General features: G+C 40.8%; 1 protein-coding gene across 2 annotated transcripts in view; it reads left to right on the forward strand.

Moving 5' to 3' along the window:
• tgds (TDP-glucose 4,6-dehydratase) overlaps nt 1–13,621 on the forward strand; it is a 55,144-nt gene extending 41,523 nt beyond the window's left edge. For both annotated transcript variants that reach the window (XM_033022922.1, XM_033022923.1), the window contains 4 exons: nt 1,528–1,693; nt 4,228–4,286; nt 5,637–5,734; nt 12,656–13,621. In XM_033022922.1, coding sequence (XP_032878813.1) covers nt 1,528–1,693; nt 4,228–4,286; nt 5,637–5,734; nt 12,656–12,756 — 424 coding nt within the window. In that variant the 3' untranslated portion in view covers nt 12,757–13,621. The remainder of the gene's footprint in view (nt 1–1,527; nt 1,694–4,227; nt 4,287–5,636; nt 5,735–12,655) is intronic.
• Nucleotides 13,622–16,533: the final 2,912 nt, after the last annotated feature.

The raw sequence follows: 16,533 nt of genomic DNA on the forward strand, positions 1-16,533 counted from the left end.
AGCTTGAATGAATGCTATACAAAAACCTGCGAAAGCACTCCCGCGATCACGTGACCGCGCCAGCCAATAGCGAGGGTTCGTGATGCCCCAAGCTACCACCAGATGCCGCTACAAGAGCATCATATTTTGTTGAGTATTTTGTTGTTGATTGGTTGAAAGATGTAGCATGGAAACAGGCCCTTCAACCCATTGACTCCACACCAACTATTGATCATCCATTCTCACTAGTTCTATGTTATCCCACTTTCACATCTACTCACCACACACTTGGGGCAATTTACAGAAGCCAATAAACCTACAAACCCACATATCTTTTGGATGTAGTAGGATCTGGAGGAAGCTCAGGCAGCCATAGCCATACAACATGGATACAGGCTCTTTGGACCGACTCACCCATCCCAACCATGATGCCCCATCTAAGTTAGTCTCGTTTATACGCATTTGGTCCATATAATTCCTAACATTTCCTGTCCATGTACTTGTCCAAGTGTCTTTTAAATGTTGTTATTGTACCTGTCTCAATTACTTCTTCAGGCGGCTCATTCTATATTCCCACCGCCCTCTGAGTAAAAGAGTTGCCCCTCAATTTGTTATTAAATTTTGCCCCCCCACCTTAAACCTATGTCCTCTGTTTTTTGATTCTCCCACCCTGTGTCAAAGAGTCACAGGGAGCATGTGCAAACTCTTCAAAGATAGCACACATGGTCAGGATCGAACCTGGGTCTCTGGTGATGTGAGGCAGCAGCACCGCCAAATGCACTGCTGTGCTGCCATAATCCTGGGTTAAAAGGCTTGAGCTATAAAGAGTGATTGGACAGGCTGGGTCAATTTTCCCTAGAGCAAAAGAGACTGTGGGGTAACATTATAGAAGTATATAAAATTATGAGAGGCGTGGATAGCTAGAATCTGATTCCTGATTTTGTGTCTGAATAGGGATTGTGAACCAAAACACGCCTGTCCATTACCTCCCCAGATGCAGCCTGATGCACTGATTTCCTGCAGCACTTTGTTCTTTGCTCAGGATTCCAGCATCTGCAGTTTCCTGAGTGGCCTGAAACTGTTTCCCATGGTACAGGTGTTTTAAGAACTAGAAGGCGCAGGTTTCAGTTGAAGGGGGAGAATGAAAGTGGATCCGTGGAGTGTATTTTTCATACAAAGAGCAGTTAGTATCTGGAACAGTCTGCCAGATGAAATGGTGGAGGCAAGGACAGTAACAACACTTGAGGTATTGGATAGGTACTTGAATGAACAAGAGACAGAGAGATCTGAATTTAATGCCATGTTGGTTGGTATAGACTGGTCCAAGGGGCCTGTTTCTACAAACTCTGTTACCCTAGGAGTGATCAAAGATGCTACTTATGAAACCAGCTGAGGAAAATTTGCCAGGAATATGTTTCTTTAAACTTTATATAGGATTCATTTTGAGGATGTGATGTTTGTACATAATCAGTAAATATTAACATTTTGAGGTAAATTCATATTAATTTCATTTTTGGAAATCAATATTCATTTCTTTTCAACTTTCAGCTGTATTCATGGAACAGGAATTCAAGCACGCCATTTTCTCTATGCCACAGATGCTGCTGAGGCGTTCCTCACAATCCTTGAAAAGGGTGAACCTGGTGAGGTGTACAATATGGGCACAAACTTTGAGTTGTCAATTTTTCAACTTGCCAAAGAGTTAGTTCACCTGGTAAGTTACATTGAGATAGATTGCTGAATTTCCCAAATGATATTCTTCATTATTGATCTTGTTCGTTTGCCTCTGAGTGCTCAGGGTGCTCAGTTGTTGAGTTCAGAATGTCAGAGATTGGAGGGTAATGAGTCCCAGTGGGAAAGTGACAAGATACAGGGTCAAATATGACCTTATCAAATGAAGGAGCGTGCTCAAAGTTCTTATGCTTAAACATCTGACAAGTTGCAATGATTGTGGCATGACTCTGTTCCAAACATTCTGTGAGGAGATGTACTGTGCTGGTGTTAGCTTTCCCTGGTCCATCCTTAGCGGATGATTGGAACCATTCTGACCTATTGAAGTCACCCAGGAGGATCAATGTCTCCCAATAATATCATTCTGGGGTTGAGGAAGGTACATGGAAGAGTGTTCTTGGAAAATGAGAATTTGGTACTAAAGTATTAGCAGGACATTGTCTACACAATTGTTGCCAAACCCCCAGATGTTTGTAGCAATTTATGTGCATAGTGTCTAAAAAATAGCTCTTCTGGCAAAGATACAACAGACATCCTGTGCCAAATGTGATTGAGAACAAGGTTTTCTCCATTTTCTCAAACTGCCTTCAGCCTTTGCTGCATACTGTTATTCTCCTCCGACACAAATCCACTCCATCATCCAGTCAGATGAGGTGATAGTCTCCTGATTACATTCCCTCTCTCCAATCACTGTCAGCAGGGCTTCTATTCCTGCTCCCACCCCAGGTCACTGATGATTATATAATGGATTCCTGCATGGGCTCCCCTCTTTCTTACCTGTAAACAAAACTCGGATTCCCAACGCATTCAGCCATCAATGTTTGCCTGCTCTCCTACATTAGTTTTTGCTTAGTACGCCTCAATCTTAAAGCACAAACATTAATGTGCAAATTATCCCTAGAGCCTGTTCCTTCATACAACAAGTCATAGATAGACGCAAAAAGCTGGAATAACTCAGCGGCTCAGACAGCATCTCTGGAGAAAAGGAATAGGTGACGTTTTGTGTCTCAACCAAAGCCATTTGATCTCAGTAGTAAATCTAGTTTGAATGTTCATTTGTAGTCACGTTTCATATGGTTTCAGTCTTTTTGTATTCTTGAACTAATGACCTGCACATAATACTTCAAATAAGTCTAACCATAATCTTATACAGCTGCCTCCTGACTCTTATACACAATAGCCTTCCTGATGAAAATAAGAATGCCATATGCCTTCTTTACCATCCTGTCCACGTGATGCCACCTTCAAGGACCAATGAACTTGTACCCCAAGATTTCCTCTGAAAGGCGTTGCTGTTTACTGTATACCTAACATTTGATCTCCCAAGCTGCAACACCTCACACTTGTTCATTCGCAACTGTATTTCTGCATCCATATCCACAATTGATCTGTTGGTTGGAATTGGATACCTGTTGTATCATATGACAATCCTTTTCACAATGCACTACTCTCCCAATTTTTGTTTTCATCTGCAAACTTACTAATCAACACATTTACATTTTTGTCCAATATACATCAACAGGGGACCTACCATTAAACTCTGCGGGACACGGCTGATACACATCTCCAGTCTGACAAAGACCGCTCCAACAGTCTTCTATCTCCTCCTGACCACTACCATCTGTCTTCTTTGGCCCAACCAATTTTGAATCCAATCTACCAAGTCACCATGGATTACAGGCATCGGAATCTGGTTCAGCCTACCATGAAGCACATTGCCGAATGCCTTACATGTTGTCTCCATTTAGCCAACATCCATTGCCCTAACTTCATCTGTCATCTTCGACACCTCCTCAAAAAAATGAAATCAAGTTTATAAAACATGACCTTCCTGCACAATGTCATGCTAATTATCCCTAGTAAGTGTGCATTTCCAAATGCCAATAACTCGTATTCCTAAAAATCCTCATCAGTAGCTTCCCAATGAAGTTGTGTTCACCGTCCCATAATTTGTTAGATTATCCCTATTGGCCGTTTTAAACAAAGGAGTACAACACTGGCTATTCTCCAGTCGTCTGGGACTCGCCGATGGCTAGAGACGTTGTAAAGAACTCCATGAAGTCCCCAGCTCTCCTCATTTGCCTCTCTCAATAACCTGGGATAGATCCCATTATTATTTCTTGTGATAGGGCTCTTAACGATAGCGGAGTCGGGATATGGGGAGAAGGCAGGAATGGGGTACTGTTTGGGGATGATCAGCCATGATCACATTGAATGGCGGTGCTGGCTCGAAGGGCTGAATGACCTACTCCTGCACCTATTGACATCATTCCATCAAGTTGGCAGATGAACCAGGTAGACTGCTCTTCCCTTGACTGGCAATTCCTTGTTTTCGTAATGATGAGCATGTTTTTTTATGCAATTCTTGTCAAAACGCAACCAAATGATTGTTCTGAATTGTCAAGTTATTAACTAGACAATTCAGACCACAAATTCTATTGAACTTGCAAGAAAAATATAGTCTTATGTTTTCTGTTTATTCTTTCTCTGGTTTAAACATTGAGTTAAAATTTTCAGATTAAAGAAATTGCTTCAGAATCTGAATTTGAACTTTGGATTGATCATGTCAGTGACAGGTTGGTGCTAATGCTTGAAATCAATAATCTTTATCAATAATTGAGCATTTATTTTTTTCAATTCCCTAAAAAAATTCAACAAATTATTGTGGAAAATATTCAGGGTAATTCTTATTCCATTGTCATAATTACATCAAAGAACATAAAACAATCTGATAAATCGATGTCCATGAAAAAAGAGAAGAGTTGGGTAATTTCAGAGTTATGACTCCCAGAGTCCTATACCACTACAGCTTTCCTAGTAGTTGGCTGGGTTTGCAAATTACTAATTGCTTTTATTAGACAATAGCTTCTTTATCACAATACGAGAATGGGAATCAATTATTCTATAGTTTTTGTATGAATTTAATATTTCCTGTGCTGCTGTTCCTAATCCCATTTTTTCTTTTCCTTGTATCCCTTTCATTCAACCATTTTTCCAGCATCTGAAATGTTGATACAACAATAATTGAAATAGAGAAGAAACTACTCATTATTGTCTGGCAAGTTATCAACCTGATGGGGCATTTCTCTCTTCATATATGCTGCCTGAGTCCCAAACGCAATAAGCAGCAACTCCACCTTGCTAGATGCCTTCTAGGGATTGAGCATGATTGACTCATTTGGCCTTCCATATCGTGGAAATGTAAGGGCTTGTGGGTGGAGCCTAGATAGAATAAATCAAAAGGACCTATTTCAGTGGTCAAAAACCAGGAAGCCAGCCTTTATAATAATTAGCAGAAAAATTAGAAAAGGGGTGAACATTTTTTTATTCATGCATGAATTCTGCCTGATTTTTCCCCTTTTAATGATAGATCACCAACCCGTCCCACCTTTTCGGTCTCTCAGAGAACTTACAATTTTATTTCTTCTGGTGTATTTTTTTGACATTTGGTAAAAGAGGGACCAGTATTATCTGGGGTCACAGCAGCCACTAATCCTGACTGGCATTGAACCCACAGCATGTTTTTTTTTTCCAGATTCCTCGGTGCCAATTCATCAAGCTGGATTGGGTGTGGGGGAGGGATGGGGGTATAGAATTGACACCAAGGAAATCAGTCCTGGTTTTATTCAATGGTGGGGCAGGCTGGATGGTTTTGTGGCCTTCTCCTTTTCCTATTTATTTGGATTTTATTATCTTATGTAGTTGCAATTACACATGCATAAACTAATTTATGTGGGAATTGTGAGAAAAGATTCCTAGAAAAAAATGCACATGATAATATTTTTGAATAATTCGTATTTGAAACATTCAAGTTATCTTGCTTCATTGCAGTAATCTGTTTTAATTTAGAAATGTGATTAACAATGTTTTGTGCACTAATTATATGCTTCTCCTTGCATTTTATTAATATTGATTTTGTCCTCTAGACCTTCTAATGACCTGCGATATCCAATGAATTCAAAAAAGCTGCATAGACTTGGATGGAAACCCAAAGTATCTTGGGAAGAGGGAATTAGAAAGACAAGTATGATTAAAACATTTTTTACAGGTCCAAGTTTTCTAAATCAAAAATCGAGCAATTAGTACATAGCATTTGGTATTTCATTTCTCTTATATTAGCATGAGTCATGGCTGAGGTATTTTTCTATTATTGGAAAGGGGTAGGGGTGACCTGTACAAAAGGGACAGGTTACACCTTAACTGGAGGGGGACCAATAATCTGACAGGCAGGTTTGCCAGTGCTACACAGGTGGGTTTAAACTAAATAGCGGGGGGGGGGGGGGGGGGAATTGACAAATTGGGAGTATAAGGATGGACTTAAAGGGGGAGAATAGACAATTGGTGCAGGAGTAGGCCATTCGGCCCTTCGAGCCAGCACAGCCATTCAATGTGATCATGGCTGATCATCCCTAATCAGTACCCCGTTCCTGCCTTCTCCCCATATCCTCTGACTCTGCTATTTTTAAGAGCCCTATCTAGCTCTCTCTTGAATGCATCCAGAGAACCTGCCTCCACCGCCCAATCAGGCAGAGAATTCCACAGACTCACCACTCTGTGAGAAAAGGTGTTTCCTCGTCTCCATTCTAAATGGCTTACCCCTTATTCTTAAACTGTGACCCCTGGTTCTGGACTCCCCCAACATCGGGCACATGTTTCCTGCCTCTAGCGTGTCCAAGCCCTTAACACTCTTATATGCTTCAATGAGATCCCTCTCATCCTTCCAAACTCCAGAGTGTACAAGCCCAACTGCTCCATTCTCTGAGCATATGACAGTCCCGCCGGGAATTAACCTTGTAAACCTACGCTGCACTCCCTCAATAGCAAGAATGTCCTTCCTCAAATTAGGGGAACAAAACTGCACACAATGCTCCAGGTGTGGACACACTAGGGCTCTGGACAACTGCAGAAGGAGCTCTTTGCTCCTATATTCGATTCCTCTTGTTATAAAGGCCAACATGCCATTCGGTTTCTTCACTGCCTGCTCTAACTGCATGCTTACTTTCATAGACTGATGTACAAGGACCCCTAGATCCCGTTGTACTTCCTCTTTTCCCAATTTGATGCCATTTTGATAGTAACCTGCCTTCCTGTTTTTGCTACCAAAGTGGATAACCTCACATTTATCCGCATTAAACTTCATCTGCCATGCATCTGCCCACTCCCCCAACCTGTCCAAGTCACCCTGCATTCTCATAGCATCCACCTCACAGTTCACACTGCCACCCAGCTTTGTTTCATCTGCATATTTGCTAATGTTACTTTGAATCCCTTCATCCAAATCATTGATGTATATTATAAATAGCTGCGGTCCCAGCACCGAGCCTTACGGTACCCCACTAGTCACTGCCTGCCATTCTGAAAGGGACCCATTAATCCCTACTCTTTGTTTCCTGTCTGCCAACCACTTCTCTATCCATGCCAGCACTCTACCCCCAATAACATGTGCCCTAATTTTGCCCACTAATCTCCTATTTGGAACCTTATCAAATGTTTTCCAAAAGTCCAGGTACACTACATCCACTGGCTCTCCCTTGTCCATTTTCCTAGTTACATCTTCAAAAAAATTCCAGAAGATTAGTCAAGCATGATTTCCCATTCGCAAATCCATGCTGACTCGGACCGATCCTGTTACTGTTATCCAAATGTTCGGCTATCTCATCTTTTATAATTGACTCCAGCATCTTCCCCACCACCGATGTCAGGCTAACTGGTCTATAATTCCCTGTTTTCTCTCTCCCGCCTTTCTTAAAAAGTGGGATAACATTAGCTACCCTCCAATCCACAGGAACTGATCCTGAGTCTATAGAACATTGGAAAATTATCACTAATGCATCCACGATTTCTAGAGACACTTCCTTAAGTACCCTGGGATGCAGACCATCAGGACCCGGGGATTTATCAGCCTTCATTCCCATCAGTCTATCCAACACCATTTCCTGCCTAATGTGGATTTTCTTCAGTTCCTCTGTCACCCCAGATCCTCTGGCCACTACTATATCAGGAAGATTGTTTGTGTCCTCCTTAGTGAAGACAGATCCAAAGTGCCTGTTCAACTCATCTGCCATTTCCTGTTCCGCATAATAAATTCACCTTTTTTGGTCTTCAAGGGTCCAACTTTGGTCTTAACTAATTTTTTTCTCTTCACATACCGAAAGAAGCTTTTACTATCCTGCTTTATATTCTTGGCTAGCTTACCTTCGTACCTCATCTTTTCTCCCCGCATTGCCTTTTTACGTTGGATGACAGGTTGGATGAGTGGGCAGATGCATGGCAGATGCAAGATAATGTGGATAAATGTCCACTTTGGTGGCAAGAACAGCAAGGCAGTTTATTATCTGAATGGAGTCAGGTTAGGAAAATTGGAAGTACAAAGAGACCCTGGTGTCCTTGTACATCAGTCAGGGAAAGTAAGCATGCAGGTACAGCAGGCAGTGAAGAAAGCTACTGGCATGTCGGCCTTCATAACAAGATGAGTTGAGTATAGGAGCAAGGAGGTCCTTCTGCAGTTGTACAGGGCCCTGGTGAGACCACACCTGGAGATTGTGTGCAGTTTTGGTCTCCTAATTTGAGGAAGAACATTTTTGCTATTGAGGGGGCACAGCGTAGGTTCACGAGGTTAATTCCCAGGATGGCGGGACTGTCATATGTTGAAAGAATGGAGCGACTGGGCTTGTATTCACTGGAGTTGAAAAGGATGAGAGGAGATATTATAGAAACATAAAATTATTAAGGGATTGGACACACTAGACATAGAAACATAGAAAATAGGTGCAGGAGTAGACCATTTGGTCCTTCAAGCCTGCACCACCATTCAATATGATCATGGCTGATCATCCAACTCAGTATCCTGTACCTGCCTTCTCTCCATACCCCCTGATCCCCTTAGCCTCAAGGGCCACATCTAACTCCCTCTTCAATATAGCCAATGAACTGGCCTCAACACTAGATGTAGGAAACATGTTCCCGATGATGGGGGAGTCCAGAACCAGGGGCCACAGTTCAATCATAAGGGGTAGGCCATTTAGAACTGAGATGAGGAAAAACTTTTTCACACAGAGAGTTGTGAATTTGTGGAATTCTCTGCCTCAGAAGGCAGTGGGGGCCAATTCACTGGATGCATTCAAAAGAGAGTTAGAGCTCTTAGGGCTAGCGGAATCAAGGGATATGGGGAGAAGGCAGGACGGGGTATTGGTTATGGATGATCAGCCATGATCACATTGAATAGCGGTGCTGGCTCCAACGGTCGAATAGCCTACTCCTGCACCTATTGTCTATGTATCTATGTTTGATTGATGCGTAAAAGGAAGCAAACCTGCCATGCACCTTTTTGTTCCCTTGTTAAAAAAAATAAAGATTATTCTTGACCTTAAAACATTCCAATGTGTCAGGATACAATATAACAAGAATACATTAAAGCCAATTCTCACATTTGAGTAACATTCAGGCTTTTAAATTGGGCAATTAAATCACTAGCCGGATAAGGAAACTCCTGGAACATGTGTATTTTTAAGGGTGGGATCACCCAGGACATGAGCTCAAAGGACAAGTCCAAAGCATTCAATACTGGCAAGAACATACCTGGAGTACTGTGCATAACTGTAGTCCACTCATTTCATGAAGAATTTTAGGTAAACCCTCCCCCCCCCCCCTTCTCCCCCCCCCTGTCTTTCCTAGTGCACATCCATTTCTCCTACTATCCTGCCCCCGTTTCCTTTTTGTCTCTAGCATTTGTCTACCCATCTGCCAATCAACCTCCGCTCACCTATCATTTGCCAGACTTTGTCCCACTCAAACTCTTTTCCAACTCTCTCTTCTACAATCAGTCTGAAGAAGGGCCTTGACCCGCAACATCAAGTATCCATGTCTTCCAGAGATGTTGCCTCACTCACTGAATTACTCCTGCAATATTTTCTTTTGTTAACCAACATTTGCTGTTCCTTGTGTCAGCATCTTCCAAACCCTCAGTTTATCACCTATTATCAAGAATGACACATTGGAACACTACCACCTGCATGTTTCCCTTCAAGTGCTGATGATAGTGGTTAGGACAAATGCTGCATGATATAATGGCCAGCATTCCCCAGGGCAAAGTCTTGGGCCCAACCATTCTTGTTGCTGGATCTAAGTCCTGGATTTCTCTACCACCAACACCTTGGGAGACGCATGCTGGGATTTAGATCAGTTCTGAAGGAACTTAGCAGGTCAGGCAACATTTGTGGAGGGAAATGGACAGGTGACATTTTGAGTCGGGACCCCTCTTCAAACTGAGAGTAGAAGGGAGACAGCTGGTAAAGATAGGTAGGGGTTGAGCAAAATCCCGCAAGTGGAACACTCTGGGAATTCCTTCCCACGTCGGACCACAGTGTCCTAGAGCTACGCAGCAATAAATGTGTCCTTCTGCCCAACTTGTCTATGCCTAGCAAGGTACCTACTTGAGATAATGCTATTCGCTTGCATCTGACCCATACACTTCAGAAACATTCTTATCCATTTATCTGTTCAATGCCTTTCAAATATAATACAACCACTGCAAGCACTTCTCTGGCAACATGTACCATATACCCACCACTCTTTGTATGCAAAACATGTGGTTTTGCCAACATCCTGTGCAGCTTGTACTCCTCGCCCCAACTGATGTCATATGCCCTATTCACCACCCTGTCTAATTGTGTTGCCGCTCTCAGGAACCTGTCCAAACAATTCCCGTGTTGAAGCCATTCAGGTTCTGGAAATTCACCCTTACAGAATTCACAAATCACCACCCAAACGTTTGATCTAGGGGTAATATTAATTCTTATAGAATTTATGGGAGGGAGGGGGGTGATAAATAAACACATTTTCTGAACTTTTATTTTTAGTCGCTTAACGCAATGGGGCAATAAGATTTGGAAATTATGTCACCACATTGATTGGGTTGGCATTTTCTCTTGATATACAACATTGTGAGGAGCAGCAATAGCCATGGCCAGCTCCTTGAAGAAATCCCTCTGCCTTTTCTCCACTTTCACTACATCACTGTGCTTTATCCTATTGTTCCTACATCATCTTTCTCCTGTGAACCCAAAACTTCAATAGTCATAGAGTGATACAGTGTGTAAACAGGTCCTTCGTTCCAACTTGCCCACCACTTCCCTCGAGCTCTGGAAGCAATCAACTACACCTAATGCAATACCACAAATCTAAAGGCTGCTACTGAACAGAAAAAAACACTAACTATGAGAACATTAAGGCATTCTGCAAAAGCATAAACTTGGTCAGGCTAGATTACATGGTGAAATGGCAACAGCACTGCATGGAATTGCCAGCATTCTCTTATCTTAAGTACCACTACTTTTGGGATTACTTTTGAAGTCTTTACTGGCTGCTTTCTTACCCACTGGAGACAAACAACTTAAAAACCTGCACCAAATAATAAAGTCAATTATACATTAATTCAAATATGGTTCTGTAAGCGTGTCCATTACAATGTTACAATGCAAAAGAAAATGGTGCAAGTATATTGAACTAATTCATACAGTCACACGATTATAACAGAAAATTGGAATGTCAAGTACTGATTAAAATTATCCAATGTAATGGGAATCAGAAGAGACATGATTAGTCAGGAGATTCATGACTAAGTTTTGTACTACACAACTTTACTTACACATGTACATGCAGAACTCATTCAGAAGTCAACAAACATGCATACTGGCCGTGGACCAGTATAGTAAGATGTGAAAACGCCACAAATACTTTTCATATTATCTATTTGTGTGGGTTCATATTATCTAATGTGTGGGTGTAAACTAAATAATGGGGGGGGGGTTGACAAATTGGGAGTATAAAGATGGAGTTGAAGGGGAAGTCACTACAGGAAAAATTACAAAAGATTCTCGAATTAATGGGAAGGAAAGATCGAGAAGGGATAAAAGAGTAAGGTCAGGGCCAATTGCGAACGGTGCGAAGGGGGAATTGAATACGGAGGTCAAAGTGCTGTATATGAATGCGCAAAGTATAAGAAATAAAGTGGACGAGCTTGTGGCTCAGTTAGAAATTGGCAAGTATGATGTTGTGGGAATTACAGAGACATGGCTGCAAGAGGGCCAGGTCTGGGAACTGAATATTCAAGGGTATACCTCCTATCGAAAAGACAGACAGGTGGGCAGAGGGGGTGGGGTTGCTCTGTTGGTGAGGAATGAAATTCAGTCCCTTGCAAGGGGTGACATTGAAACAGGAGATGTGGAGTTAGTATGGATAGACTACGCAATCCAGGCCATTCACTATTCGGTAAGTTGAAATGAAGTCCCATCCCCCCCCCCCCCCCCCCCCCCCCCCCCCACCATCCTTCTAAATTCCAGAACTCTGTCATTGCCGATAAAATACCTTAATGAGAGCTTAATAGACAGCATCTGTTCTCCTTCCCCCGTCAATCTTCTTGGTTACCTTTTCAAGAAACTTGATCAAATTCGTGAGACACGATTTCCCACACATAAAGTAGTTCTTTATGTCTTCCCACCACCTTCTCAAGAGTAATTAAGGACTTTTAAGCTAAATAAATGCCATGCATGCAACCCCAAAAATACATTGATTAAAAGCATTAAATGAAGATTTGATCCTTTGGATAAAATACATTCGTTGAAAGAAATGGCATGCCTTTCCTCACAACTGCATGCCCCACTCTAATCTACAGTTAATAAAGTGCTTGTTTTATTTTATGTGGACACTACTGAAATTTATCAGCAGATTTGTTGTCATGTGAGATATACATTCATGAAGAAAATTATTGGAAGTTTTTTGATCTCTGAGATAAATATGTTGGAATTGTTTGAAAGTAACCTTTTTTCCTGAATCTAGTTCAGTTTTGGTCTTTGTTGCACTATGTACTGAAATAGTCCAGCAGATGCATGTACAATTTATTTTACAAAGTTCAGTAACTCTGCTGTTGCTCTATTTTCCCCTTTAGTTAAATGGTATGAAACAAACTTCAACAACTGGTCAGATGTAGAATACGCATTGGCTCCCTTTCCATCATCAGCGCTTCAAAAAGGATGCCAGCATTTATAATATTTATTTAGATGTCAGCAATTCTACCTCGTTAGCAGCTACAAATGGATCTTTTAATTTGTCACGAAGAACACAAAAGTGGCTAATGCCAAAGTACTGTAATTTGTAAAGTTAGTTCACCTCTTTCAAATATAAGAGGATTTATTTCATGTGTGGCAATATTTAAGTATTCAAATCGCTGTATTAAGAACCTGGTGATTTGTGGATAGTAAAATTGAATTCAAACTAATATAATCATGTAAACTGGATAAATAATGTACTTCAGGAAAGAAAATAGACCACTCCTTCAGCTCCCTATACTTGGCCAGTCCCACATTTCTTTTTTGAGTATGAATGTCATTGGGACTACGGTGACAGTAAATACGATATAAGGATTTTGGCCCGAAACGTTGCCTATTTCCTTCGCTCCATAGATGCTGCTGCACCCGCTGAATTTCTCCAGCTTTTTTGTGTACAATACGATATAAGGGTTGTCTACAAATATTTTCGTAATTTGTTTTCTTATCATGTAGTCATGGAGCTATACAGCACAAAACAGGCATTTTGGCCTACTTTGTGTTCTGGGCTAGTCTCATATGCCTGCATTTAACCCATTGTCCTCTAAATCCTTCCTCTCCATGTATCTGTCCAAATGTCTTTTGAAAGTCTGAATTATATCTGCTTCTAAAGCTTCCTCTGGAGCTCATTCCAGGTATGGACTGCCCTCCGAGGGGAAAAAGATGCCCCTGAGTTTCCTCTTACATCTCTCCCCTCTCACCCTAAACCTTTAGTTCTAGAATCCTCCACCTGGCAAAAAAGATTCACTTTATCCATGCCCCTCATGATCTTGTACACCTCAATAAAATCACCCTTCTTATGCTCCAAAGAAAAAAATCCCATCCTATTTAACCTTTTCCTATAAAGCCCAGGGTTGAGGGGAGCTGGTTGGGTCTTGGTTTTAGGAAGACATACTGAGGTATTCCTAATGAAGAATCGAGGTGTAAATGGATTAGATGTCCATAGTAAAGATAAGGTGGTGGGGGCAAAGGATTTGAAGTTCTTGAAGTGGTGGAGAGCAAAGAGTCATAGTCATATAGGAAATCATACCACCCATTGCGTCTGCCTAAGCTCATTGCCCCTTCTCCCACTTATTTTGCCATAACCTGTTCTCTTCTCTCAGCCCCATAAACTCCCTTCATTTATTTTACCATCCACGTACATAGAGGCCGATCAACCAGTCTTTGTAGGAGGAAACTGGAACACTCAAATAAACATATGTGAAATGCCAACCCAGTAATGCTCCTGTTCAATTTTTGAAGGCATTTAGCATTGATTTTCTTTTTCCCCCCAATATAATTATAGAATTATTTTAGTTGCATCATTTTTGGACAGGGATAATATTAACTTGAAGATTTATGTGTAACACCTTTATTAAATGGTTTATTTCGAGGAAACACTTTTTCTCACCGAGAGTTGTGAGTCTGGGATTCTCTGCCTCAGTGGAGGCGGGTTCTCTGGATACTTTCAAGAGAGAGCTAGATTGGGCTCTTAAAGATAGCGGTTGGTATATCCCTTTTTGTGGAGTTGTTTTTTTTAAATAATAGAGCGATTGTTACTCTTTCTTTCTTTCTTTCTTTTCTAGGGTCTATTTCTTAACTTTCTTCTCTAACTCCTTTTCTAATGGGCTTTCTTTTCCCAACACTTTCCTGCACCTTCACGACTCTTTCTCACTTTCCTTACTTCTTTTATTTCTATCTTTTTTAAAGTTCAAAAAATGAAGGGGTACAACAAATGTAATGAGATATATGTGGTGTGTATTACTGCAACTTATTGTACTTCTAATAAAAAAAAAAAAAATAATAAAAATTAAAAAACAGATAGCGGAGTCGGGATATGGTGAGAAGGCAGGAACGGGGTACTGATTGGGGATGATCAGCCATGATCACATTGAATAATGGTGCTTGCTCGAAGGGCCGATTGGCCTACTCCTGCACCTATTGTCTATTGTCTATCTAACATTTTAAACTGATAATTATCAAAATATTTTCAGGAAAGTAATTTTTTCAAATAATTTTTCACTCCTGAATATTAAGGTGTCTGGGCAAAAGGTTCTTATCCTTTCTTTCTCATGTCTGGCCTTCTATTATCCCAGGTGGGGAAAATCACAATTAGCAACAGGCCAAATATGTCACCAGGAGGTGAGTCAGTAAACAGATCTTGTCAAATATATGCACTATGTATCGTCTGTCCATTTTTAAATCTATTGATATTCACTACATAAATTGCTGGGTAATAATGTGATTCCATTATGAGTCAATAAAATATATGCTTGTATTTATCATCCTGTTCTTGATTTTATCCATGCTCACTCCTTATAACTGTGTAAAGGGATTCATGAATAAATGATACAGCAGTTAATATTACTGCCTAAGAACAGGGACCCACAGGCTTAGTTTAGTTCAGATTCAGATTCAATTTTAATTGTCATTGTCAGTGTACAGTACAGAGACAACGAAATGCATTTATTTAGGGATACAGCACGGAAAAATGCCCATCTGCCCAGCAAGTCCACACCGATCAGCAATCATCCCGTACACTAGCGCTATCCTGCACATTAGGGACAATTTACAGAAGCCAAGTAATCTACAAACCTGTACGTCTTTGGAATGTAGCAGGAAACTGGAGCTCCTGGTCCAGTGACCTATAAGTGGTCACGGGGCGAATGTACAAACTCCGTACAGCATCCCTAGTCAGGATCGAACCCAGGTCCCTGGTGCCACCATGTTGCTGTGTGTGTAGATTTTGCACATTCTCCCTGTGATCAAGTGTGTTTCTTCTGGATGCTCCATTTTGCTCCACACCTCAAATTTGTGCTGGTGAGTTAATTGGCTGCTTTAAATTATCCTTTAATGTAGGAAAGTGGCAAAAGAACAATGGGGAGGTAATGGGATTGGATATGTGAGAGAAAATAAAATATAGGGGCACAGGGAAATGAGGAGGTAGGGTATTAGGATTCTTCAGTTGAGATTGGCAAAGGACTTCCTTCTGTGTCAATATATATATATATGAGAAAACATAACTTGGATCTTGGTTTCTTATTCATCAAATGTATCCCCTCAACAGAATAAAATCAGAAAACACCATAAGGTCTCATCTTTAGATAAAAAAAGAAAAACATTGCGTGTTAAAAATATTTTGTCAAAACTCTTTAACCTGAAAAGATAAGCTGTTTTTCTTTCCACGGATACTGCCTGATCTGTTGAGTGTTAACAAGATTTTCTGTTTTTACCTCAGATTTCCATCATCAGTTTTTTTTTAATGCCTATTTCATTTATTTAATCTTCTAGGTAAAAGCTGTATTAAGGTTTTAGAACCGTTATGCAATACGATTAGGGAAGCTGTCTTTGGAGTGTGTAGGGAGCCACATTCTGTAGACAGTTCAGGGAGAACATGGATTCCTGATGCGGTCTTTATTCAGGATAATAAAGCTGCATGTTAGACGTATCTTTGTTTTGAAGACAAGATCGGGTCATTGGGGGCTGTGTATCTTGAGAAGTCTAATAAATATCACCGCTTAGAAGTAGCTGTTATGGACAAACATAAGTTTGTCATGGTTCGCTGTTTCAGAGTTGTAATCTGCACTTGGTTCTCAGAGAATAAGAATGTTTTGGATTTCCTCATTATTCAGAATTACAAATCATTTATTGCCCAGATTACTAATCTGCATTTATTAGATCAATGTCTTTAGTCGGACTTTATTATATTTTTGATTATTTTGATGGTGGTTGGTTGCAAAAA

Source organism: Amblyraja radiata, chromosome 6 (assembly GCF_010909765.2).
Source record: "Amblyraja radiata isolate CabotCenter1 chromosome 6, sAmbRad1.1.pri, whole genome shotgun sequence".
Taxonomy (NCBI): domain Eukaryota; kingdom Metazoa; phylum Chordata; class Chondrichthyes; order Rajiformes; family Rajidae; genus Amblyraja; species Amblyraja radiata.